General features: G+C 46.6%; 1 protein-coding gene across 1 annotated transcript in view; it reads right to left on the minus strand.

The window, feature by feature from the left end:
* LOC138267072 (cohesin subunit SA-2-like) overlaps positions 1 to 25,577 on the minus strand; it is a 1,140,873-nt gene that overhangs the window by 922,277 nt on the left and 193,019 nt on the right. The window contains exon 2 of the mRNA XM_069215920.1: positions 13,310 to 13,406. Within this exon, the coding sequence (XP_069072021.1) occupies positions 13,310 to 13,406 (97 nt within the window). The remainder of the gene's footprint in view (positions 1 to 13,309; positions 13,407 to 25,577) is intronic.

Consider the following 25,577-nt stretch of genomic DNA (forward strand, 5'->3'; position numbering starts at 1 on the left):
AGACAGATGAAAGTTTCTACTTCAAAAGATACCCTCTTGAGGATGGAGTATCCAAGAACGCCCCAAACTCGTGAATACTTTAAATCATAGTGGCAGTCAACTTCTTCATGTTGACATTTTTTTCCCAAAAATATTTTGGCCCTAATTTGCGTCTTCGGTAGGCTAAGGAAGCACTAAAGCATTATCGAAAACAGAGGTCTCCCCAGAAAAAGTGAAACAATACCATCTCTGCCCATTTCATCACAGCTCAAGGCTGAAAAGGAAACTTTAGGTAGGAGCCATCTCATTAACAGAGCTGTCTGTATACTCAACATTGGACACTCCCTACATCATTATGGACTTTATCTTTTTTTCCTCACAACTCCCAAAATCTTGTTTTTTGAACAAGAAATATTACTATCTATTTTGTTAATCCTTTTAACAGTGCTGGTCCACTATGCTAATGGGGGAAAGGGGAGTACCCACCCCATGCATAATTCCCATCATACCAATAGAATTAATATGAAAAGAAAGTGCTTCTGCTACTTGTGTATTTACCTCTGCTTCTATGCCCACCACTTTACCAACCTATTACCAAAAGAGCTGGATCACGGGACAATGCCAGAATATAGGGACATCATCTGCTCCTTCATCAAACTAAGGGCACCTCTTCTCTCCTCACCCACTCATGTTCAGCAGTTTTTTCAGTGTCCAATATGTTCTGTGTATCATGAAAAGATGGTTTCGTCTTAATGGTGCAGAGTTACAAACTTTGATATATGCCATAAATTCATGACATCCCTAGATGGTAGGTCCCTTCACCCAGATCTCCATCGGCAAGCTGCACTCTTCCTCCCCTGGATCTACCAGCATCTAATACCACTGTGTTATTAAGCCTGTTCTCCCTCAATGGAATAGCCAGCTTATCTTCATGACAATCCGGGGTTCCTGGCAAATCCCAAATTGGGGCAAACTGCTGTAATAAGATATTCCCAATGTCCGCCTGACAGTACCAGGTTCTACATGCTGCTTCTAAAATGTTTAGACTTTTTTTACTTTTGACAGCCGAATTTGTATAGGAAATGATCCTACTTGTTAGATAAATTATTTGTAAAAGCACTTAATAGGGGAGTGAAGGTGAACCTATTCAGAAGGAGGCCTCATGTATTTTTGTTGAAAAGCCAGACAATATCTGTGAACGTCAGGGCTTCCTATTCCTCCCTGCTCCTTTTTCCTGCAAAGCTTCAGCTGTGCACTTCTTGCCCCTCCTAAAGTCCAGATAAAACAATGTGACTCCCATGAAACTTCCTTATCCAGACTGCTTTAAATTACAGAGCTATTGCATTAATCAGAAAAGTGAATTTTGGAAGAAACTACATTTTCAAGATGTTAGATCTACCCAAAAAAAGACAATGAAAACCCACGAAAAACCTTGAGCGTTTTTCTGGACACAATTGCAACTTTGTTAAAATTAGTGAATGCTATTTTATCCAGGTCCATCGTCACTTGGACCCCAAGGTATCTGATCTCTTGTTTACCAGGGGACTACTGTGCTTAATATTCCATAGCATTATTTCGGTCTTTTGTTGATTAACACTGTAACCTGACAGTCTACCAAAGCCTTCTAATGTGCTAAGAATCATTGGAGTGAGGTTTCCAAGTCTTTAGTGTTAATCATCAAATTGTCGGCATATAAGGCCACCTTCTTCTCCCACCTTCAATACTCAAAAGGGACAATGCCCTGATACGACCCGATTTTATTGGCAAATGGCTCTATATAAAGGTTGAAGAGAAGGGGAGAAAGTAGGCACTCCTGACTTGTCCCCCTTCTGATGTAAATTGCTCAGACAGGCTACCATTAACGGAACCCTGGCTAACGGTTTCTTTTAGATACCCTAATTGCTCTGGAGAAAAACTTCACCAAATTACATCGCCAGATTACGCTATACAAAAAGGACCAATCGACTACCAAAAGTCTTTGCTGTGTCGAAAGTGAGTACCACCAGCAGGAGGTTATTCTTAATAGCCAGGTCAATAGCCCCAAAAGGTTGTGAGTCAACTCATACCTTCCTCCCCCTTGATTAAACCCTTCTGATCTGTAGAGATTAAAAACCTTAATATCTTTTCCAGTCGCTTAGGCAGATTCTGGGTATAGACCTTATAGTCTGTGTTCAGGAGAGTAATTGGTGTATACAACTCACAATGTTTTGGATCTTTATCTAGCTTTAATATTAAGCTTATAGTTGCCTCGTCCCAAGACTTTGGCGCCTTTCCCCCTTTCCGAGAGACATAGTTCATCACCTCTACCAAGACTGGCACCAAATATGATTTTAATACAACGTACAATTAGTTTACTAGAGTGTCAGGGGCTTCCACCTTCCCCTTTAAAAAAAAAAAAGAATTTAACAAATTTTAAGCGTCAAATACTTCCTCCTTCGGTATCTTTGCTGCCAAAGGTTGCCTTGACTCATCTTGTAAAGAGGGGGCCACAGCTTCATCCAAGTACTTCTCTATCGGATCCTCAAGTGCTTGACAATCATCTGTGTACAGGGTTTGGAATAAAGTGACAAAGGCCTGCTCCAGCTCCCTATTATAAATAGCCCCAATAGTATTTCCGGACTGCCCCACTTTCAACTTCCAAAATAGTCGCTTGCTACATACCTCCCCATATTCGTAATGAGCCATTTTACTTGCCACCCATTTTTATATAATGTAATCTCAAATAATCTGCTATGTCAGCCATGACTCCCTTAATCTTCTCTTCTAACTCCACTGCCTCCTTATTCATATTGAGGTCAAGATGGCTTTGTAAATGGGAAATGGTGTGTTTGAAGTGCCTTATTTTTCCCTTTCCCACCTTTCTGAAATAAGCCACCAGGCTAATTAGTCTACCTCTAACAAAAGACTTATAGGCATCCCATATGTGTAAGGAGCCATTACTTGATTTAATTGAAAATATTCCTTAATGTCATGTTTCAAATTATCTATAGCTTGATGTTCTTGCAAAAGTGCACGTTCACTTATGCTAGTGGAAACCTGAGATTTGTTCAAGTTAAGATGTAACCCAACGGCAGAATGGTCAGAGATGTTCAGGGAGTTCAAACCACATTCCCTTTTAATGCTTTGGCTCCTAAGAAGTAATCAATTAGTGAGGAGTGTCCATATTTTTTATTGTGAAAAGAAAACCTCTGACCCGCTCCTCCCTTTGATCTCCAAATGTCAACCAAGCCAATATCTGACCCACTACTGCTCTCATTTTAGGGGAGTTTACAGTTGGTCTCCTAGATGACTTGTCTAAAATTGGGTCAATTAATATGTTAAATTTATCCCCTAAGATAATTGGAAGATTTACCTCCAAAAATTATTATATAAATCTTGTAGTGGAATTGGGTCGTATAGATTGGGGCCATAAAATCCCACAGAAGCCAGCCAAATACCATTAATTTTTGCTTTTAAAATTAGCCACCTTCCCTTGTGGTTAGTTGTCATATCGCCCAATGTGGCCCGCGCTGTTTTCTTAAAAAGAATCACAGTCCCCATAATACAACTTAATTGATCTGTGCAAACACTGATCAAAACAATTGTGTTTTCAATATGTCCTCCCACTCTGCCTCCAATAAAGGAGTCTCCTGTAAGAGAATCACTTCCTCACTTGCTAGTATCAAATATTCTAAGCCTCCTGCTGTGAACCCTCAGACCTTTCACATTCCATGAGAGAAGCCTTAATGGAGTTGACACAAATTTAGCCATAATTCATTATGTAAGAATTGGGCTCATCTGGGCACCCAAGTGAACCTTTGAAGTCTCAAACTACAAATAAGGACCAGCTTATTTATTCAGTTTCTCCCATATGCTCCCACATCCTGTGATTTAGAAAAGGAAAAAGAGAATTTGTAGTGTTCCCTGAAGCTCCTTTATCAGGTCTATCACAAAGCTTTTAACGTTGTCTTCTTCCAACCCTTCCGGTTCATTTACGACTCAACGTATTTTGCCTAAAATTATTCTCTAGGATCTCAAATTTTCCACATATATCATTCTCGCCTATTTTAAAATTCTATAATTCCTTACGATTCAACTCCACCGCCCTATTCAGTTCTTCCACCTTGGTCTCCATTTTTCTGATCCGGTCAGGGCATCGATTTTTGTATCCATAGCCTCACACAACTCCTTGATTTTTTTCTTACTTTTTTCTGGGACTACAAATGTTCCTCTAACCTCATCTGTTAGTTTCTTGAGCAAGTTCTGTAAGACTAGCTTGTGTTTCATGCACCAGGGAGATAAAAGAGGCTTCTCTGATTTCAACCATGTCAAGGTTCACAGATATCATAGGCAAACACTTGAAATCTATTTACTGATTCAAAAGTCCCAATCCCAGGCCCAGTCTCTTTGGCGGAACTAATGCTTCACCAGGCCTGCATTCTTTTTTTTTTTTTTACCTCCCCTCTTACTTTTTCATGCAATTTGAAAAGAGATCTTAATGAAGGTGTGATCCTGGTCCGTTCCAGACTTCTCCCACCCTTCTGGTTAGTGCCCACCTCCTTTTTACTTAATGTAGCACACTGGCCTAAACCTTCTCCACAACCCCTTATGGTATCACATTAAGAGCATTTATGGGGTGGGGGCAGGGGATGGGGGGGGGTAGGGGTGGGGAGAGGACTCCCTATCGCTTCAAATTAGCTCTTACTGGCCGGTGCCTTAACAGATAATTTTTAAGTGGAGGTTCTGTAACACTGCAGTCCCATGCTTTTGGCCTCAGCCTCACTGCAACAGCAGGTTGTGTCTTATCCGGTGGGGCAGAGGGTGGGGGTGGGGGGTGTGTGGGTTCTAATCCATGACCGGAATGACACTACAAACTATATTTTCCCCACCTAGTCCACGACCTCTTGCAGGAGCAATATGCTGCTCAGGATGTTCTTTCCCTGATCTTTGCTCCTGTTTCCTCTGATATGGTGCCACCCAGCCCACCTCGCTTGCACTGCTCACCCACTTACAATTTGTGACAGTGCTACCTCTCCTGTGGTTACTGCTGCTTTCTGGAGTGCCCCAGAAGGAGATGCGGGCCTAAGCGCATCGATCTTCGCAGAGTTCATACACAGCCTTCACCCAGAGTCCTACACTGCTCACACCTTGCGCTTCGGTGACTTCTTGGCTGACCAGTCCGGCACTCAAGCATAAGGACCTCAAAAGTGTTGGTTTAAGGTCAACAAATTAATTTCCCCTTATCCATGTGCCTCTCTGAGGTAGAGTATGAGTCTAAAAACTTGATATGGACATTTCTTTTGACTCCGAAAGAAATGGGAGTAAATTATTTATTTTTGGCAATGAGGACCCTCCTCCACTGCATGTTCCTCTAGTAAGATGTTCACCATCTTTTAAAGTGACTAAATAGTGATGTGTTTCTCCACACAGCCCCCGCCACCCCTGCTGAAACCTGCAGCACCTTCTGTACTCATTTGTTTTCAAGTCCATCTTGTTTAGAGTGTGCAACTGCTATTTCATGTGCGCCAATTTTGTCGGCATGCAAACCAAATAGATAACATTTTTTTACATTAGGATCCCTTGCTGATCTTCTAGCTTAAGACCAGTGAGTCTCATGCAGGTAGTCCAACCTGAGGAATGTATATGACAGTATCCAAGGGCTGCTAGATCGAACTTCATGGAAATCATGTCAGTCTTCTTTGTGAAGTTTTTCTGTAAAACTCCAACAAATCACAGAGGTATCGATCATAAGGGCCCAAAAACACTTTGGTGCTCACATCTCCTGCACCGACATCTCTGCAGCCGAAGTGCCACACATCTTCCAACTGAGGTTAATATGTCTGCTCTTCTTGTCAGGGCGGCCAGTGGAGTATAGTACTACCACAAGCGTCAGAGTCAGGAAGTGCACCACAATATCCAGCAGACCAGGGACGGACCAGCTTTAAAAGAGTCTTGGACATCATTTTGAGATGTTTATCACAGAGGTCCAGGTTGTTGGTGTAGGTACTGGTATATTAGCTATGCCGGATCCCTGACCAGGTCATACCCCCACCCCAAATAAATGGGGCCAAATTTGTTCAGCCCACCAGTGGGCAGATTGGGCAATTACCCCCGATCCACACCCCGGGGGGACAGAAGTTCTACTAGATGCCAGGGAATAACAATAAAATAAAATAGTGGGGTGGTGGCTACCAACCAGTATGGGCCTGGTTATGCCCCCACCTGAACTGAAGGGGCTAACAGTCTTTTAGCTCTCCCCGACACACTAAAACATCTTATCCCATGGCAAGCAAGAGGGCATGTGATTATTTTTGTTTTACATTTGGGCCGTGAGAGCTTGGTAACTCTCAAAATCGCCCCACCTGAAATGGTGAGGGCTGCACTTTTCTTTTTACTTTGGGACACTGCCATGTAGAAAAATCCACAAGACCTAGACACATCTGAAAACTAAACATCTAGTTGATTCCAGGATGGTGTGCTTCACATGCACCCGCACCATTTCCTTACCCACAATGCCCTGCAAACCTGCAACTTTACTGGAAAGCACACATTTTTACCACATTTTTGTGATGGAACCTTTCGGAATCTGCAGGAATCCACAAAATTCCTACCACACAGCATTGTCTCATCTATACCGATAAAATGTCTGCTGCTCTTGTCAGCCTAAGTTTTTTTTTTTCAAACTGCCCTTTTGGACCCACTTTGGTTCCCCTCAATTTCGACGTGTTTTTGGCTCTTCCCTGTCGCAAACACTTGGCCCACCTATACAAGTGAGGTATCATTTTTACCGGGAGACTGAGGGGAACATTGGGTGGTAGGAAATTTGTCTTGGTGCAGTGATCCCACACAGAAATGTTGGAAAAATATGATTGTTTTTAGCTAAATTTGAGGTTTGCTGATGACTCTGGGTAAGAAAACATCAGGGGATCCACACAAGTCACACCTCCCTTGACTCCCTCGGGTGTCTAGTTTTTAGAAATGTCTGGGTTTGGTAGGTTTTCCTAGATGGCTGCTGAGCCCAGGACCAAAAATGCAGGTGCCCCCTGCAAAGACAGGTAGTTTTCTATTTGATACTTTTGATGTGTCCAGATAGTGTTTTGGGGCATATCCTGTTGCGAGCACAAGGCCTACCCACACAAGTGAGGTACCATTTTTTATCGGGAGACTTGGGGGAACACTGGGTGGAAGGAAATTTGTGGCTCCTCTCAGATTCCAGAACTTTCTGTCACCGAAATGTGAGGAAAAAGTGTTTTTTTAGCCAAATTTTGAGATTTGCAAAGGATTCTGGGTAACAGAACTTGGTGAGAGCCCCACAAGTCACTGTGTCTTGGATTCCCCTAGGTCTCTAGTTTACAGAAATGCACAGGGTTGGTAGATTTCCCCTAGGTGCCGGCTGAACTAGAGGCCAAAATCCACAGGTAGGCACTTTGCAAAAAACACCTCTGTTTTCCTTGAGAAAATGTGAGGTGTCCACTTAGTATTTTGGGGCATTTCCCGTCACAGGCACTAGGCCTACCCACACAAGTGAGGTACCATTTTTATCGGGAGAAATGGGGAGCATAGAATAGCAAAACAAGTGTTATTGCCCCTTGTCTTTCTCTACATTTCTGAAGACGGATTCCTGGACCTGAATACCTGCAAAGGAAGGCGACCAAGTCCAAGAGTCATGCAAGTGTCCAGGGGGGGGGCAGGAGCCCACTAAACCCCAGAGGAAGGTGCAAAATGGCTGCCTCCGGTTGAAAGAAGCTGCACGTTTTGCAACAACGGAAGGAGGTAGGAAGTTCTTCTTTGTGCAGATGCAGAGTTGTTTCTTTGGCAAAATACCGCAAATATGCCTTGCTAGCTGCAAGAGTCGTGGTTGGAGAAAAAGGGTGCTGCCCGGGCCCAGGCAGGACCAGGATGTCGCCACTTGGGAGAGGAGACAGAGGGGAGCCCTCAGCAACGTAGAGAGCCCTCGGACAGGAAGGAAGAACCAGCAGAAGTCCCTGAACACGGGTTCAAGAAGTCTGAACACAGCAGTCTTCTCAACACTGCAAAGAGAGGTCCCACGACTCCGGAGATCAACTCAGGGAGCTAAGGAGTGCTGGGGACCTAGGCTTGCCTGTGCATGCAGGTACTTCTTAGAAATGTGCACAGAAGCCCTTGTAGCTGCAAATCACATGGTGCACAGGATTACTGTCTGGGGAAGTGAGGCAAGGACTTACCTCCTCCAAATTTGGACAGTTGGACCACTGGACAGTCTGGGTCACTTGGGTCCACCACCTGTGTTCCAGGGGCCACGCTTGTCAGGATGAGAGGGGACCCAGAGTACCAGTGATGCTGAAGTTTGGTGCCTGCTGGAACAGCAGGAAGATTCAGTCGAACCACGGGAGATTTCTTCGTGGCTTCCAGTGCAGGGTGAAGGCACACAGCCCCCAGATCATGCACCACCAGGAAACAGTCGAGAAAGCCGACAGGATTAGGTGCTACAATGGCACTGGTAGTCTTCTGGCTACTTTGTTGCAGTTTTGCAGGCGTCCTGGAGCAGTCAGCGGTCGATCCTTGGCAGAAGTCGAAGAGAGAAGTGCAGAGGAGTCCTGCTGGATTCTTGCAAGTCATAATCTGGTGAAAAGCCCCCTGGAGAGACCCTAAATAGCCCTCAGATGAGGATCGGCCACCTAGTCAGGTAAGCACCTATCAGGAGGGGTCTCTGATGTCACCAGCTGGCACTGGCCACTCAGAGGGCTCCAGAGTGCCCTCACACCTCTGAAAACAAGATTAAAGAGGTCTGAAACACACTGGAGGAGCTCTGGGCACCACCCCTGGGGTGGTGATGGACAGGGGAGTGGTCACTCCCCTTTCCTTTGTCCAGTTTCGCACCAGAGCAGGGACTAGGGGGTTCACTAAACCAGTGGAGACTGGCTTATGCAAGGAGGGCACCATCTGTGCCCTTCAAAGCATTTCCAGAGGCTGGGGGAGGCTACCCCTTCCCAGGCTTTAACACCTATTCCCAAAGAGAGAGAGTGTAACACCCTGCTCTCAGAGGAAATGCTTTGTTCTGCCTTCATGGGACTGGGCTGCCCAGACCCCAGGAGGGCAGAACCCTGTCTGTGGGGTGGCAGCAGTGGTAGCTGCAGAGAAAACCCCAGAGAGCTGGTTTGGCAGTACCAGGGGCCAATAGTGGAGCCCCCGGGATGCATGGAATTGGCTCCCTAATACCAGATTCGGAATGGGGGGGGGGACAATTCCATGATCTTAGACATGTTACATGGCCATAATCTGAGTTACCATTGTGAAGCTACATATAGGTATTGACCTATATGTAGTGCGCACATGTAATGGTGTACTTGCACTCACAAAGTCTGGGGAAATGGACATGAACTATGTGGGGGCACCTTTGATAGTGCAAGGGTGCCCTCACACTTAGTAACTTTACACCTAACCTTCAGAAAGTGAAGGTTAGACATATAGGTGACTTATAAAAGTTACTCAAGTCCAGTGAAAATGGTTGTAAAATAACGTGCGTTATTTCACTCAGGCTGCAATGGCAGTCCTGTGTAAAGGTTAGTCTGAGCTCCCCATGGGTGGCAAAAGAAATGCTGCAGCCCATATGGATCTCCTGGAACCCCAATAACCTGGGTACCTAGGTACCATATACTAGGGAATTATAAGGGTGTTCCAGTATGCCAATTGAAATTGGTACAAGTGGTCACTAGCCTATAGTGACAAATGTAAAGGCAGAGAGAGCATGAGCACTGAGGTTCTGATTAGCAGAGCCTCAGTGACAGTTAGGCACTACACAGGAATACACATTCAGGCCACAACCTGTGAGCACTGGGGTCTTGGCTAGCAGGATCCCAGTGAGACAGGCAAAAACATACTGACATACATGTAAGAAGGGGGGAAAATTCCAAGAAAGATAGTAATTTCCGACACTGGCCCAGAATGGAAGCGGTGGAGCCCCTTTCCACAGCCACGAAAGGCAGACTGAGGTGGACGGGGGAGACCGCAAGGTCCATGGACCTGGCTGTAGCTTAAGAATCCTCAAAACTCTTAAGTGCAGAGTCCGCCTTGTCTCCGGAGATATAGTTGCCATCAAAAGGCATATCAATCAAAAAAGCTGAGACATCCCCTACAAAGCCAGACATCCTCAGTCAGACCCGACGCCTCAGGGCCACTGTCGAAGAAACCTCTCTGCCTAGCAAGTTGGTTGCATCCAGTCAGCAACAAATTGTGAACTTAACTGCGTCTCCCATTGGCAAAAGCTTGAAAGTACACCCCGGGCCTCCTCCGGGACCTGTGGCTACATCTTCACAAACCTATCTCACAACATGTCAAAATAACTGCCCAAAAGGCATGAAGTGTTCACTGCCAATGAAGGCAGAAGAAAACACCACCTTTCCAAGTGAGTCCAAGCTATTGGATTCCCTGTCGGGTGGGGGTGGTGAAGAACATGCACCCCGAGAGGCAGAGGCATGGACCACCAAGCTCTGAGGGGTGGGGTGTTGCATCAAGAAACTTTGATTCCCAGATGCTTGGTGATGGCGGAGGGTATTCAACCTGTTCACAGGAGCCCCTATGTTGGGTTTGCACCAGGTACCCAGTAGCATGTCAGTGAGGGCCTCACTGAATGGGAACAGAGGTTGAGGTGGAAGCTCCCAGATGCAGCACCTAAGAGATTACTCTTGACAGCCAGAGGGCAGTTGACTGTCCAGGACCTCAGCTGCTCTCCTCGCCACCATTGTGTAAGAAGCTCCCTCCTCCATAGCCACGATAGGGACAGAAAGCATGACAGTATCTGGAGAAGTGTCCAGTCTGCTGGTCGCACTGAAGTCTTCACACTAGTACATTGCTTCATAGGGCTGGCATTCTGAAGAGTTCAGAGACCCCTCCCATTCATTCCTGAAGCCTAGCCCATAGTAAAAGATCAGGACCAGAAACGAGTAGGCGCGGCTTCTGCCGGCACCAAAGTTGGAGTTGTACGACATCTATATGGATCTGTGTCACAGTCGGGGATTACAATGTGGATTATGATGCCCATGGGCCCAGACAGAGCTGAGAGCGCTGCACCAGGACCAGTGTTTCAGAAGACCGAGGTGGTAAGACCAGCGTCATTCTGGATGCAGGGGAGCCCCTTCAGTGCAGAGGCCGAAGTCACTGGTGCAGAATCCGAAGGGACCCCCTTTAACTCCACAGTATCCAAAGGCACTCCAGTGGTGTCCGTCTGCCCAAAAATTAGGCACATGGTCTCATAGAACTCACGTAGTTGGGCAGGGGTCCTTCCAGCTTCTGGAAAGTCTGGGAGGCGCAGAGTAGGCCCTGGCACAGGCTGCCCAGAACAAGCCCTAGCATGTCAACACTACCTCATCTCATCAGCAAACAGACCAATTGAAGTCGAAAAGTACTTCAAAATCTCTGATTTTATTTTTGTGCTTCGACTTACCCAATCGCCCTGAGGACTTGGAGAGGGATGGCGGATTGGGACTCCGTGACCGATCGTGGGACCTTCCTGTCAGACAGGATGTCGACTTGTGCAGAGTCTAGCACTGGGCCACAATAAGCTTCAGGGACAGCTCCCTCAAAAGCCTTTAGATGCATAGCCTGGCACTCAGTGCATCACTTGGGCATGCTCGCGCTACAGACACAAAAGAAGCACGAGGTGCAGATCAGTCATGGACACCGCCCCATGGAAGGATCCGCAGGGATTAAATCCTGTCTTTCTAGAAGACATCCTCAATGCACCAGGAGAGAAACTTGAACTGAACAACAAAAAACTAAAAATTACTGATGGGGAGCTCTCTACAGAGCAGGCTTTGCTGCCATGGAAAGAAAAGAACTGGCATCAGCACTCCTGGGTGGTGCCTATATAAGACTTGTGACATCATATCTGGTGCTGACAACACCAACAACTGAGCCAAACAACTCCACCTAATGGCGCGCAGGGATACTGCTCACGAACATCTTCTGGATCCAGTCTGACGCCTGAGTAGAATTCAAAGGTAAGCAATTTGCAGCTATAAGTCTATTGGACAGCTGCTTGTTAACAGTATCAGTCAAAAGGGATGGTGGTGCAACAGTTGTATTTTCAATGCTCAAGCTCTTACCACAAAGAACCTAAAGATGTCACAATATCACTTTGCTTCTTAGGATGAAATCCAAATTATTGTACTAGTTGACAAATAGCAAGAGAAAAAAAGGTACCAATATCAGACTGCTGGACCCTCAGCTATTAATCCATAATATTGTGTTTTGTAAGGCACCTTATGATGCGAATGAGAAATCCTTTTAGTCCCAGAGAATAGTGCAATTTCAGCTAACTGGCCAGAGAAGTGAACTGCGTCAACTAACAGTTAAAATGTAATCAATTCAATCCATGCAAATGTAGTATCTATGTGTTAGAGGACCCTAAAGAGAGCTGTAAATTACCTTTGGCAGAAGGAGTCTGGATCAGGGAATATTTACATTTCTAGACCTTTAACTTGTAAGCCTGGTCAATACTGGTTTTGTATGAGGCAATCGTGGCATTCTAAGATAGGAACACTCCTCTCTAACACCCTAATAAAAATCAAGGAGGATCCAATAGAGCGGGACACTTTGCCAACAAAAAGGAACTTGCAGGGCTTGGAGAGCTTTTGTTCGTAATGGTACAATGAAGAACTTAAATTGTGACGAGGTGCAACCAAACCTATATCAGACTGATGCAGATATCTGTTGCATGGGCTATTCAGAATCACAATACCCAGATGTGAGGTGTGGAATTATGCTAGAGCTGACTGTCTCCTGTGGAACAGTTTACCTTCAACATCAACAAAAAAAACATCCTGTGTGATCTTGGCTTGCCTGCTGCACAGATGGAAATAAAATTCCCAAGTGGACTAATCCCAAAACATCTTGTGAGAAACCTCCACAGAGAAGAAAATGTTGCACCGGCATCATTACTTCAAGCGGTCTTTAGCAGCGTGCGCTTAAGAGAGATGTCTTTTGTTTTTCTTTTAATTAATGGTCATAGAAAGTCAGAAGGCAGCATTCCCTGTGCCTTGCAGCAAAAAAGTATTTAAAAAAAACAGCAACTGACTGATGGTTGGTAAAGAATAGGTACTCAGTGGGCCCTCAGAATAAAGTGAATGGCTACAATGGACAGCCAAACAAGATAGAAAATTGTTTTTTTTCCCTATATGCCATGAAGGCAATTCTTAAGTGAAGATGGAAGAGCAGAACAGCAGAATAATAGAAACTACACTTCAGGAGGGTGTTAACCAGAAAGAGAGAGAACAATCTCAAAAGCGTGGGCAAGTACAGTCTATGTGCATTCTATGAGGATTCTCATCTGTGCAGCACTGCCAATGTCCCTATTAACAACTGCTTTTCTCACCTTTGCATCCACATGCCTGCATGATGAAATTGATCAAATCCAGAAGTCCTGCCTCCCGGTCCTGCTTGTAAATATCAAGCCAATCATCGACGACAGACTGCCCAGACCATGGAAACAAAAAACAAAAAAATAATCAGATAACTGCAAGCAAAAGGGTAAGAGATAATTCAGGAATAACTACAGTTACAGGAATAGGCTGTGGGGAAACTAAAGAAACAGAGGATCCAAAGAATGCTGGGAAAGATTTTGTATTAAATATTTTATTATACTGTAGTATACAGCTGTTAGGGAGATGCTATGGACCTTATTACTCACCTGTAACCACTGGTTTACACCTGGTAACCTTTAATGAATAGCAGAAGGGTGTACCCCCTATCCCAGTGCTCATGTTTCCTGTTTCCTCCAACGAGGAATATGAGATGAGGTTTGGTTATGTTTCCATGAAGGAAGCATTTACACCTCAAGGAAGGCACGACCCAAATGTTTAGAATGGAGTAAGCAAAAAGGTTAAATACATACCTATTCTACATAAAAACACTGGAAGCAAATCACATCAACAAAATATGACTCTGTTTGTGAGAAAGAAGCTCAATATTTTTATGGCTCAAAAAGATCGCTATATTTATGCACAAAAATATCACTCAGCAGGCATAGGAGACAACGAAATATTTTTATTCCTGTAAGGGCCTCACTGAAGATTGTTCTAACATACTGCCACACTACAATAAATCACAGTTCACAGAACGTCAGAAAATCAAGATGGCTTCAATATGCATGAAGATCAAGAGGATGAGTCTGGCTGCCCGAAAGGGATTCCGTGCATCCCATAGTAACATTACATGATGTCAACTTGTTTGACAAATTATGTGAATTACTTGCAAGGACTTGCTCCTCCCCTTATAAACTCTACACTTTGGAGGAAGACCACAGTATAGTTTTCAACCTATGGTAAGCAATACAAAAATAAAATATAAGTGGATGAAACACAGCCCTGTGAGATAGAGGGGCCAAAGCAGAGGGTACAAGGAAGATTATAAAGATGCTGACAGCCACTGAGAAAGCCAGAACTAGAGGATCCAAGGCTTGACGGGAATGCGCACCGGAGGGTAGGTCCTTCGTGGAGGACCCCAGATAGACTATATCTGTGCAGTCCTTGGGCTCGCGCTTCCTATGGAGCCACTTCTCCTAATTGGGGCTGGGCGTCCGTTTTTAGATGACATTTAACAAATTACTTAATGTAAGTGATTGCTTTATTCTTTTCTAATGTTCATTGGAGAAGCTATTTTCTGGTCCTGAAGAAGCGTCAACTGATCCATCGGGACCTCAAGACGCGAAACATGTCAACCTTTTGGTAGAGGCACCACACTTTTTGGGACCCTCTATGTTTATTTTGGAAGTTGTAGAGCATTACACTCAATTTCTACTTCCCTTTTCTGTTTTTAACCTTGGTCTTCATTTCCCTTTTGTGATTAAAATTATGATGGAGGTTGGGAATGATTAACCATTTTTAAACCATTCCTTTTTGCTCTCCTGCCTTTGGACTGGTGGTTAGTTTCCTTCCACTAGTCATCACACTAGCAATTACGGCTGACAGCCCCCTTTTTGGGAGCACGTCAGGCATTGCAGTGCCGGCCTGATGTGGAGCAATTCCCGATGATGATACCTGTCATCCAATGTGATGCGTGAGGGCTTTTGCTCCTGAGCATTCAGGTTCCCTAGACCTTTCTTTTCAGGAACAGTGTACACTTTTTGTGTTTATGATCCAAGGCTTGAGCCAGACAAACTACATGGGCATGCATTTAGATTACCGCAAGTGATGTAAAGGGAAGACAAAAGTTAGCAAACGTTAAGCAAGCCATAGGACAGAGAACAAGAAATACTTACATGTGATCCTACCTAGTTCTCCTACAGAGGAAACAGTCACAAGCACAGAGCTGTCCCACTTAACCTTCGGATCCTGGAGCACTGTTTAAAAATGTACAGATAAAAATACATTTAAAAAACTTGTTACTTACCTGTACCTTTTGTGCTCCAGTATTGGCATCTTTCATAGATTCACAAGCTTGAATCATCCCCATCGTCTAGGTAGAAGTCCAATGGTAAACTTCTAAAGCAGTGGAGGCAGATTTCCATAACTCACAATGTCAAAGGACACAGATTTTTATAACTCATTTATGTAATTTACAAAGAACCAAACGCTAGCCAATTTGGTGACAGCACCCTCAAGAACACTCCCAGCAGAGGCGTCTTTCCTAAGGTTTACAAGCATTAGGGGGAAAATGATGACTTGAAAATAAGGAGAGCCTATTAGAGGACAAGGGTGGGTCGCATGTGAATCTATGAAAGATACCAATAATTGAGAACTAAAGTTACAGCTAAGTAACACGTTTTTAGTCCTTTACATCAAAGTCATACCGGCCTTTGAAGGACAAATGAATGCAGGTTGCGATCAATCTTGCTATGCTGGCCTTGGAAATGCACCTCCCTTGTTATGGTTTCAAAATGCCATGCATATCTGGTCCATAGCTGGGAGATATTTCGTATGGAGTAGCAAATACCAGAGGTTCATTGAAGTAGAAATTAATTTGAACTTTAGGTATGAACTTAGGATTGGCCCATAGAATTCCAGTTTCATTTTTAAAAATTGCAAGAAAACTTCCCACAGTTTGAATGCCTGAAGCTGGCTCACTCTTCTTGCGGAAGTGAGAGCTAGAAGCACAGCCAATTTCCAGGTTATAAATTTGAGTTTTCCCCTGTGGATAATTTAAAAAAGGCTCTTCCTTAGCTGTGACAACACAGAATTAAGAACCCAGGATTGTGGGGCTGGATTTATCGGAGTAACTGCCCTGCATAAACATTTAATAAATTGTGTGATCAGTCTGTTAGAACATAGAGAAGGCACTCCTGAAGTTCTCCTAAATTGATATAGCCGCCAAATACAATTTCATAGAAGAATGTACTAGGACAGATATGGTCAGAAAAAAGCAGATACGGCAAAACCTGTTCTGGAGGTGATAGAATAGAATCAAAGTTTTAACTTTGGCACCGTAGACAAAAGAGCTCTCATTTCAAGCAATGGTTTTGTTCGTCATATCGGCTCTGGCTTTTGCAGGAATATTCCTGCAGTCCCTGGAGACATCCAGGTGGTGAAATTCACGGTGTTCCGGAGCCAGGCTGATAGATGCAGGGAAATCTGGTTCGGATGAAGAAACTGATTGAAGTTCATTGACAATAAATCCTTTCGAGATTCCAGTTTAATGTATTCGTCCTCGGATAACAGTAGAAGTTTCTGAACAAGTGTTGCCTGGGCCATCATAGAGCAATCACTATTAGCCTGCATGGTTCTCTCCATTTTCCTCAGAAGCCTTGGAAAAAGAGGGATCGGGGGATAAGCGTATGTAGATCCCTGACCATCTTCTTGAAAACACATTCCCCCACTACTTTGACGATCCCAACTTGTGTAAAATCAGCATTCCTAGCTCTCCTGAGATGCAAAAATGTTCCAGTTGTAGCTTGCCACATCTTAGAATACGGTTTTTAGTTTGTGACAACTGAGTTGCGCTGCTTAAAGTATTTGCCAGACTGGTGTTGACCGTCACCAGGTGTTCAGCCCTTATCGTCACTCGATGTGCCAATGCCCATTTCATATTTCCTATCCTTCTTGCAACAGGATCCGAGATCTTGTGCCTTTTGAGGTAGTGCATACTTGTGTTGTCAGATCATATTAATAAGGAGTGTTAGAAATGGGGTCTCTAGTTGGCAGTCAGTTTACACCCAGTCAAAGTAGAGACCCTCACTACAGTCAAGGTAAGGAGATACCCAAATTACATACCCCCTTGCTCAACCCCTTGGTAACTTGGCACGAGCAGTCAGGCTTTTCTCAGAAGCAATGAGTAAAGCATTTGCACATTACACAGCAAAACAGTGAAAACATTGAAAACATTACAGAAGGACAAAATAGCCAATATTTATTTCTGTAAAAAGACCAAAACGAGAAAAATCTGACAAACAGTAATAAAGAAATGAATTTTGCAAGAATTACTTACAAAATACAGTTCCTTAAAGTCGATAGCTCCATCTGGGTCTCTTATGGCATCGTGAACAACAAATCCAACAGTTCAAGCTGACTACTGGGTCACGGGCCAGGTATGGTATCGGGAAGACCCGCAAACAGTACCTTGGAAAAGTAGGGCAATGTGATCCTTGTGATGAGATTCGGAGTGCAGCAATGCTGGCATCGGCGGGTGTTTGTTCCAGAGGTGGGTGCAGGGGCCGTCGGGTCCTTGAAGTCACACGTGTTGCAGGTCGAACACTGGGCTGATGACAAAATCAGGAGCACTGGCAATGGTGTCAGGGCTGAGGTACATAGCGGGACGATGTGACATGTAGTGCCGGCAGTGACTCGGTGACAGCGTCCTGTAGTGTCGGTGAGACCAGAGCTGTGGTGTGAAGCGGGGCGATGTGCGGTGTCCCCAGGTTACTGTGCAGGCGGTAGCGTTGTTGTTGCTGAAGCGCAGTCATCGGTAGGCCCAAGGTAGTCTGGGGTGCGGGACAGGGCTTCTTGTGCTCACAACTGGGGTCCTTAGGCAACAGTGCAAGCAGCGGTGTCAATCGGGGATACCAAGGCTGCATTGTGAGCAAGGCAATGCGGAGAGTGGGGCCCACAGGTCACGGTGCAAACAGCTGCTCAGTGACTGCATCAGGTAGGAGTGAAACCAGGGTTGCAGTGCAAAGCGGGGCACAGCTCTGTGCAACAGCATCAGGTCACAACGCAGGCAGCAGCACTGTTGACTTTCGTGGTGGGTTTTTCTTCTGTTGTAGCACAAAAACACAGTTCCCAGTGCTGTAGGCAGATGAAGCTGAAGTACAAGTTACTTACCTTCAGTAACGAAATATCTGGTAGAGACGTTCTAGTTGCAGATTCCTTACCTTAGAATTTTCCCCCAGGCCTCTGGATTCTCTCTGCAGACGTCGCTGTGGGAGTCCGGGGGGGGGGGTTGTCTCAGGCTACTCACGGGGTCGCAGTAGCCAGGGTGTCCTCCCTGTGGGGTTGGTTCTCTGAATCTCGAGCCAGGGACGTCGGGTGCAGAGGGTGAAGTTTCACGCTTCCGGAGGGAAGAGTGAGGTCTTTGAAGTTGTAGAAAAGTTGCGAGTTTGTTGCTGGTTGTTGAGCAGAGCCGCTGCTTACGGCGATTTCTTGGTACTGGGCTTCAGGGGAGTCCTCTGAGGCTTCACAGGTTGCTGGTTCCTGTTGGATGCGTCGCTGGTTGCAGATTTTCGAGTCAGGAGACAGGCCCGTAGGGCTGGGGCCAAAGCAGTTGTCTTCTGTCGTCTCTGCAGGGTTGTAAGTCAGCAGTCCTTTTTAGTTCAGGTTGCAGAAATCTGATTTCCTGGGTTCTGGGGTGCCCCTAAATAGGGGGGTGTTTAGGTCTGGGGGGCAGTAGCAAATGGCTACTGTCCAGGAGGGTGGCTACACCTTTGTGCCTCCTCGGGGGGAGGGGGGCACATCCCTAATCCTATTGGGGGAATCCTCCAAAACTAAGATGGAGGATTTTTAAAAGCAGGGGTCACCTCAGCTCAGGGCTATCCTGATTGGTGGGTGACTCCTCCTTGTTTTTCTCATTATCTCCTCCAGCCTTGCCACCAAAAGTGAGGGCGGTGGCTGGAGGGGCGGGCATCTCCACTAGCTAGGATGCCCTGGGGTGTTGTAACAAAAGGGGTGAGCCCTTGAGGCTCACCGCTAGGTGTTAGTTCCTGCAGGGGGAGGTGTGAAGCACCTCCACCCAGTACAGGCTTTGTTCCTGGCCACAGAGTGACAAAGGCACTCTCCCCATGTGGCCAGCAACTAATCTGGTTGTGGCAGGCTGGCAGAAACTGGTCAGCCCCACCCTAGAAGTTGGATTGATATTCAGGGGGCATCTCTAAGATGCCCTCTGGGTGCATTTTACAATAAATTCCACACTGGCATCAGTGTGCATTTATTGTGCTGAGACGTTCGATACCAAACTTCCCAGATTTCAGTGGAGCCATTACCGAACTGTGGAGTTCGTTTTTGACAAACTCCCAGACCATATACACTTACGGCTACCCTGCACTTACAATGTCTAAGGTTTTGCTTAGACACTGTAGGGGCAGAGTGCTCATGCACATATGCCCTCACCTGTGGTATAGTGCACCCTGCCTTAAGGCTGTAAGGCCTGCTAGAGGGGTGACTTACCTATGCCACAGGCAGTGTGAGGTTAGCACAGCACTCTGAGGTGAGTGCCATGTCGACAGTCTTTTTCTCCCCACCAGCACACACAAGCTGTGAAGCAGTGTGCATGTGCTGAGTGAGGGGTCCCCAGGGTGGCATAAGACATGCTGCAGCCCTTAGAGACCTTCCGTGGCATCAGGGTCCTTGGTACCAGGGGTAACAGTTACAAGGGACTTACCTGAGTGCCAGGGCTGTGCCAATTGTGGAAGCAAAGGTACAGTTTAGGGAAAGAACACTGGTGCTGGGGCCTGGTTACCAGGGTCCCAGCACACTTTCAATCATAATCAAGCAAAAAGTCAGGGGGTAACCATGCCAAGGAGGCATTTCCTTACAGACATCAGTTTCTTTTAACAACTTTCCACGCCAGAGTGCAGAGCCGATAAGAACACTGAGATTGGTGCCCCAGAGCTAAGGACCTGAAAGGGGGAATCCCTGTCCCTATAAATCAGTTCGCAAGCGGTGACGATTGGTGGGTGGTAAGGAATCTGCAACTACAATATGTCTCTACCAGATATTTCCGTACAGAAGGTAAGTAACTTGTACATCTGATAGAGACTTCTAGTTGCAGATTCCTTACCTTAGAATAGATACCCAAAGCAATGCCATCCTCGTGGTGGGCTGCGAACCAAGATCACACCAGAAAGTCCTGCAGGACCTAATGACCAAAGTAGCGGTCTCGACGGACCGGACTATCCAGACAGTAATGCTTAGCAAACTTGTGCAGAGATGCCCACGTAGCTGCCTGACAGATATCCAGGACAGGAACTCCGTGTGCTAACGCAGTGAAAGCCCCAGTTGCTCTGGTGGAATGAGCACGCAAGCCTTCAGGAGGTTGCTTCTTGGCCAAAGAGTAGCACGTTTTGATGCAAAGAAGCACCCATCGAGAAATGGTACGCATTTGCACCGCGTTCCCTTTCTTAGCACCCACATAGCCAACAAAGAGTTGAACGTCCACCCAGAAATCTTTAGTACGATTGAGGTAGAACGCCAATGCTCTTTTAAGGTCCAGACGGTGGAGTCTCTCCTCCTCATGGGAAGGAAGTGGGCGAGCGTAGAAGGTAAGCAAAGTGATGGACTGGCCTACATGAAATGGTGTAACCACCTTAGGAAGGAAGGAAGCTCTAGTGTGTAACACCACTTTGCCAGGGTGTGCAGACAAGTATGGAGACTTTTGAAAAAAGGGCCTGAAGCTCACTCACCCTGCAAGCAGAGGTGATAGCAACCAGAAAGACAGTTTTGAATGTGAGGAGCCACAGGGGACAATTATGCATTGGCTCAAAGTGGGTACAGATCAAATAAGTAAGTACAACATTAAGATCCCACTGAGGCATGATAAATGGTGTGGGAGGAAATAAGTGGGTGAGCACTTTTAAGAACCTATTCTCAATAGGAGATTTAAAGAGTAAGGGCTGATCAGGTAGCCTAAGAAAGGCAGAATTGGCAGATAAATACCCTTTAAGGGTGTCCAAAGCAGAGATCTGCTGGGCTAAAGAATGAACAGAAGAACCTCTGACAGAGGGGCAGAAAGGGGATCAACTGATTTGTTGGTACACCATGCCACAAATTTATTCCAACAACAGGCATATACAGTTTTAGTCGAGGGACACCTGGCTGCCAAGATAATATTGCAGACTTCGGGTGGAAGGACAAATGCCATCAACTGTTGCCGCTCAATCTCCATGCAAGGAGGCGGAGGTTGGACAGCTTCGGGTGGAGAACCGTCCCCTGCTGCTGCGACAGAAGATCAGCTCGAAGAGGTAGTCTGAGTGGAGGATCGATGGACATGCTCAATAGCTCTGGATACCACACTCTTCGAGCCCAGTATGAAGCCACCAAGATCACTTGGGCCTGGTCGTACTTGATTTTCTTGAGAACTCTGGGCAGAAGAGGGATAGGCGGGAAGGCGTAATGGAGGCAGGAGCTCCACTCAAGACGAAAAGCGTCTCCGAGCGAGTGCCGCCTTGGAAACTCCAACATGCAAAACAGCTGACATTGCGCATTCTCTGCAGAGGCGAACAGATCTAACCAAGGCTCTCCCCACTTGAGAAAGAGACTTTGCACCACCTCCGGATAGAGACGTCATTTGTGATCGACTGTGCGTCAGCGGCTGAGTTGGTCTGCTCTAGCATTGAGAGCCCGCCAGATGTTGAACCATCAGGGTAATGCCCTGATGTTCAAGCCATGTCCAGAGGCATAGTGCCTCCTGACAAAGGGTCCAGGACCCTACCCTGCCTTGTTTGTTGGAGTACCACATGGCGGTAGTGTTATCTATGAACACCTGCACCACTTTCCGTTTGAGAGAGGGAAGGAATGCTTTCAACGCAAGCCTGATCGCCCGAAGCTGCAGCATATTTATGTGGAGCACCGACTCCGCCAAAGACCAGAGGCCTCTGATCTCCGCCTCTCCCATTTAGCCGCCTCAACCCAGAAGTGACGCATCTGTCACTACAGAGAGATCTGGTTGGGGAAGAGAGAGGGATCTGCTGTTGACCCAATTTGGATTCGAAAGCCACCACTGCAGGTCTTTCGTAGTCCCCTCCGAGAGCTAGACCATTTCGGAGAGGTTTCCCTGATGCTGCGGCCACTGGAACTTCAAGTCCCACTGCAGAGCCCGCATATGCCATCTGGCATGTGTTACTAGCAGGATGCAGGAGGCCATGAGGCCCAGCAGCCTCAGAGTTAGTCTCACCGAAACCCAAGACCGAGGCTGAAAGATCAGAATCATAGCCTGAATGTCTTGGACTCGCTAGCCGGGATGATAAGTCCGAAATTGCACTGTAACCAGAACAGCTCCAATGAAAGGGAGCGTCTGAGAGGGAGTCAGGTGGGACTTCGGCATGTTTATAGTGAACCCCAGCTCATGCAGGAGGTTTGCCGTAGTCTGAAGGTGGGAGACGACTTTCTGGAGCGAAGGTGCCTTCAACAGCCAGTCGTCGAGGTAGGGGAAGATTGAAACCCCTAACCTGCACACATGAGCTGCAACCACCGCCATCACTCTCGTGAACACCTGAGGGGCGCTGGTAAGGCCGAAAGGGAGCATGGTAAACTGAAAGTGCTCGTGACCTACCACGAATCGTAGGTAACGTCTGTGGGCAGGCAGGATGGGGGGGGGGTGGAAATAAGTGTCCTGCAAGTCAAACGCTACCATCCAGTCTCCTGGGTCTAAGGCAGATGGAGCCTGAGCCAGGGTGAGCATTTTGAATTTCTCCTTCTTGAGGAAGTAGTTCAGGTCCCAAAGGTCTAGGATAGGACGTAAGCACTTGTCCTTCTTGGGCATCAGAAAGTAGCGGGAACAACGACCACAACCTACTTCTGGCACAGGGACCCTTTCTATTGCTCCCTTGGCCAAGAGAGCCGCGACTTCCTGGCGGAGAAGCACCAAATGATCCTCCGAAAGATGATGGAAGGATGGTGGCATGTGTGGTGGTGCAGATTCCTAAGGGAAGGAGTAAACCTTTCGAATGATCTGCAAAACCCACCCGTCCGTGGAGATATGTTCCCAGTGGGGCAGGTAATGGTGGATCCTGCCACCAACTGGGTGGAAGTGAGGGGACGGACTAGGCGGGTTTGGAGACTGCAGTGGGGGCAGAGGTGGACTGGACAGACCTCTGTTTCCCTGTCCCAAAGCCACGTGGGATTCTGTGTCCTCGGTCACGAATAGGCTGGCCAGCGTGCGTGGCACAGTGGCTTGGTTGAGGTCGCAACAGGGCACCCCTTCCGTGTCCATGAAAGGGACAAAAAGCGGACTGTGGTGGGCGAGTGGCGGAGGAAGGACCAAGGGACCGAGCCATACCCCGGGAATCCTTGAATCTCTCCAAGGCCGAGTCTGCTTTGTCTCCGAAGAGACGGGTGCCATCAAAGGGCATGTCCATGAGTGACTGTTGGACATCCCCCAAGAAGCCAGAAGTGCGTAACCAGGGGTGGTGCCATTATGCTACTGTCTTTGCAACCGATCTGCCCACAGAGTCGGTCGTATCCAGCCCACAACTGATAGTGAACTTTGCTGCATCTCTCCCATCTTTCACTGCTTGGGAGACGATAGCACGGGCCTCCTCGGGTATCTGTGGCAGGACTTGCGCAACTGTATCCCATAGGGAGTGTGTATAACGGCCCAAAAGACATGCAGTGTTCACAGACCGCAGTGCGAGGCTGGAGGAAGAAAAAACTTCTTGCCAAATTGTTCCAGCCTTTTGGATTCCCTATTTGGGGGTGCGGAAGGGAACGCACCTGAAGAAGAGGAAGCCTGGATAACAAGGCTCTCAGGCGTGGGGTGTTGGGACAGAAATTTTGGGTTGTTTGGTGGGGGCCAATGGCGCCAGGGTAGCTCTCTCCGGATCAGCGCGTGGCACGGAAAGGAAAGAACTGACTTCAATGCGCGAGGGCGGAGTCTATGTACTACTCAGACGTCATCATGGCGACCACGACGTCTGCGGAGTCGACCGACGCCACTTACCGACGCGCAAGGGTATTGCTCGAAAATAAATCTCCGTATCCAGTCTGACGCCTTTTTTTTGGGGGGGGGGGGGGAGGGGAGGAGACTATACGTCTCTATTAGATGTATTTGATATCACTGAGACTTCCAACAGGAGGCAAGCTCTACTTCAAGCACTTGGAGAAAATTCACAAGCAGGACACACAGCAAAGTACAGTCTCTGTCCTCTTTAAGGCAGAAGCAGCAACTGCAGGCTAGCCAAGCAAAGCACTCACAGCAAAAGGGGCAGTAGGCCTTCTCCAGCTCTTGACCGAGGTTGTACTTGATCCAGAAGTGTTCTTAAAGTCTGGTGTTTTGGGTCCACTACTTATACTCATTTCTGCCTTTGGAGTAGGCTAACTTCAAAGGAAAGTCTCTGTTGATCACAAGTCCCTGCCTTGGAGGCTGCACTGTGTGAGGAGAGTCACAGCCCTTTAAGGTGCAAGAGTCAACTTCTCCCTCCCCACACTAGCCCAGGAAGACTCATCAGGTTATGCAGGACACATCTCAGCTCCTTTTGTGTCACTTTTAAGAGGGAATTCACAAACAGCCCAACTGTCAGTCTGACCTAGACATGGATTCCACAGGCAGGCAGAGGTGCAGAATGGTTAAGCAAGAAAATCACCACTTTCTGAAAGCAGAATTTTCAAGAAGAATCTAAAAAAACAACTCTTCCAAAGATGCATTATTAGATTTCGGGTTCAGAAACCCCAAACTCCAGAGCTCCATCTGCTCCGAATGGGAAACTGCACTTAAGATATTTATTGGCAATCCCCATGTTAACCTATGGGAGAGATAGGCCTTCCAATAGTGAAAACGAATTTGGCAGAATTTCCCTATCAGTACATGTCCTAATTTTTAAATACACTGCAACCAGCCCATGGGGCTACCTATGGCCTACCCTACGGTTGACTTACATGTAGTAAAAGGGAATGTCTAGGCCTGGCAAATGGGTACACTTGCCAGGTCGAATTGGCAGTGCAAAACTACACACACTGCAAAGGCAGGTCGGACATGTTTACAGGGCTATTACTGTGGCTGGCACAAACAGTGCTGCAGGCCCACTAGCAGCATTTGATTTACAGGCCCTGGGTACACATAGCACACTTTACTTGGGACTTACTAGTAAATCAAATATGCCAATCAAGGATAAACCAATCATCAATACAATTTACACAGGGAACACTTGCACTTTAGCATTGATCTGCAGTGGTAAAGTGCGCGGAGACAAACCAGCAAAAACAGATCACAAAAAAAAGAGGAGGAAGAAGGCAAAACATTTGGGGATAACTCTGCAAAAAGGGCCATTTCCAACAAGGAGGATCCCTTTATCCTTGGTAAGAAAGCCTGGAGGGCAAGTGAGATTGCTCAGAGTTCCAGGAAATGTATGTGTGCTGCCGATTGCACTATACTCCATTTGTCTCTTATCTGAAGGTCTTGCAACTGAGCTTCTCAGCCTTCTAGAGAAGCGTCCGCTTTAATGACCGGTTCGAGCACTGGAGACAGTTACCCCTGATGATATTGACAGTTTACCCACCAAGGAA

Source organism: Pleurodeles waltl, chromosome 12 (genome assembly GCF_031143425.1).
Source record: "Pleurodeles waltl isolate 20211129_DDA chromosome 12, aPleWal1.hap1.20221129, whole genome shotgun sequence".
In the NCBI taxonomy this organism is placed as follows: domain Eukaryota; kingdom Metazoa; phylum Chordata; class Amphibia; order Caudata; family Salamandridae; genus Pleurodeles; species Pleurodeles waltl.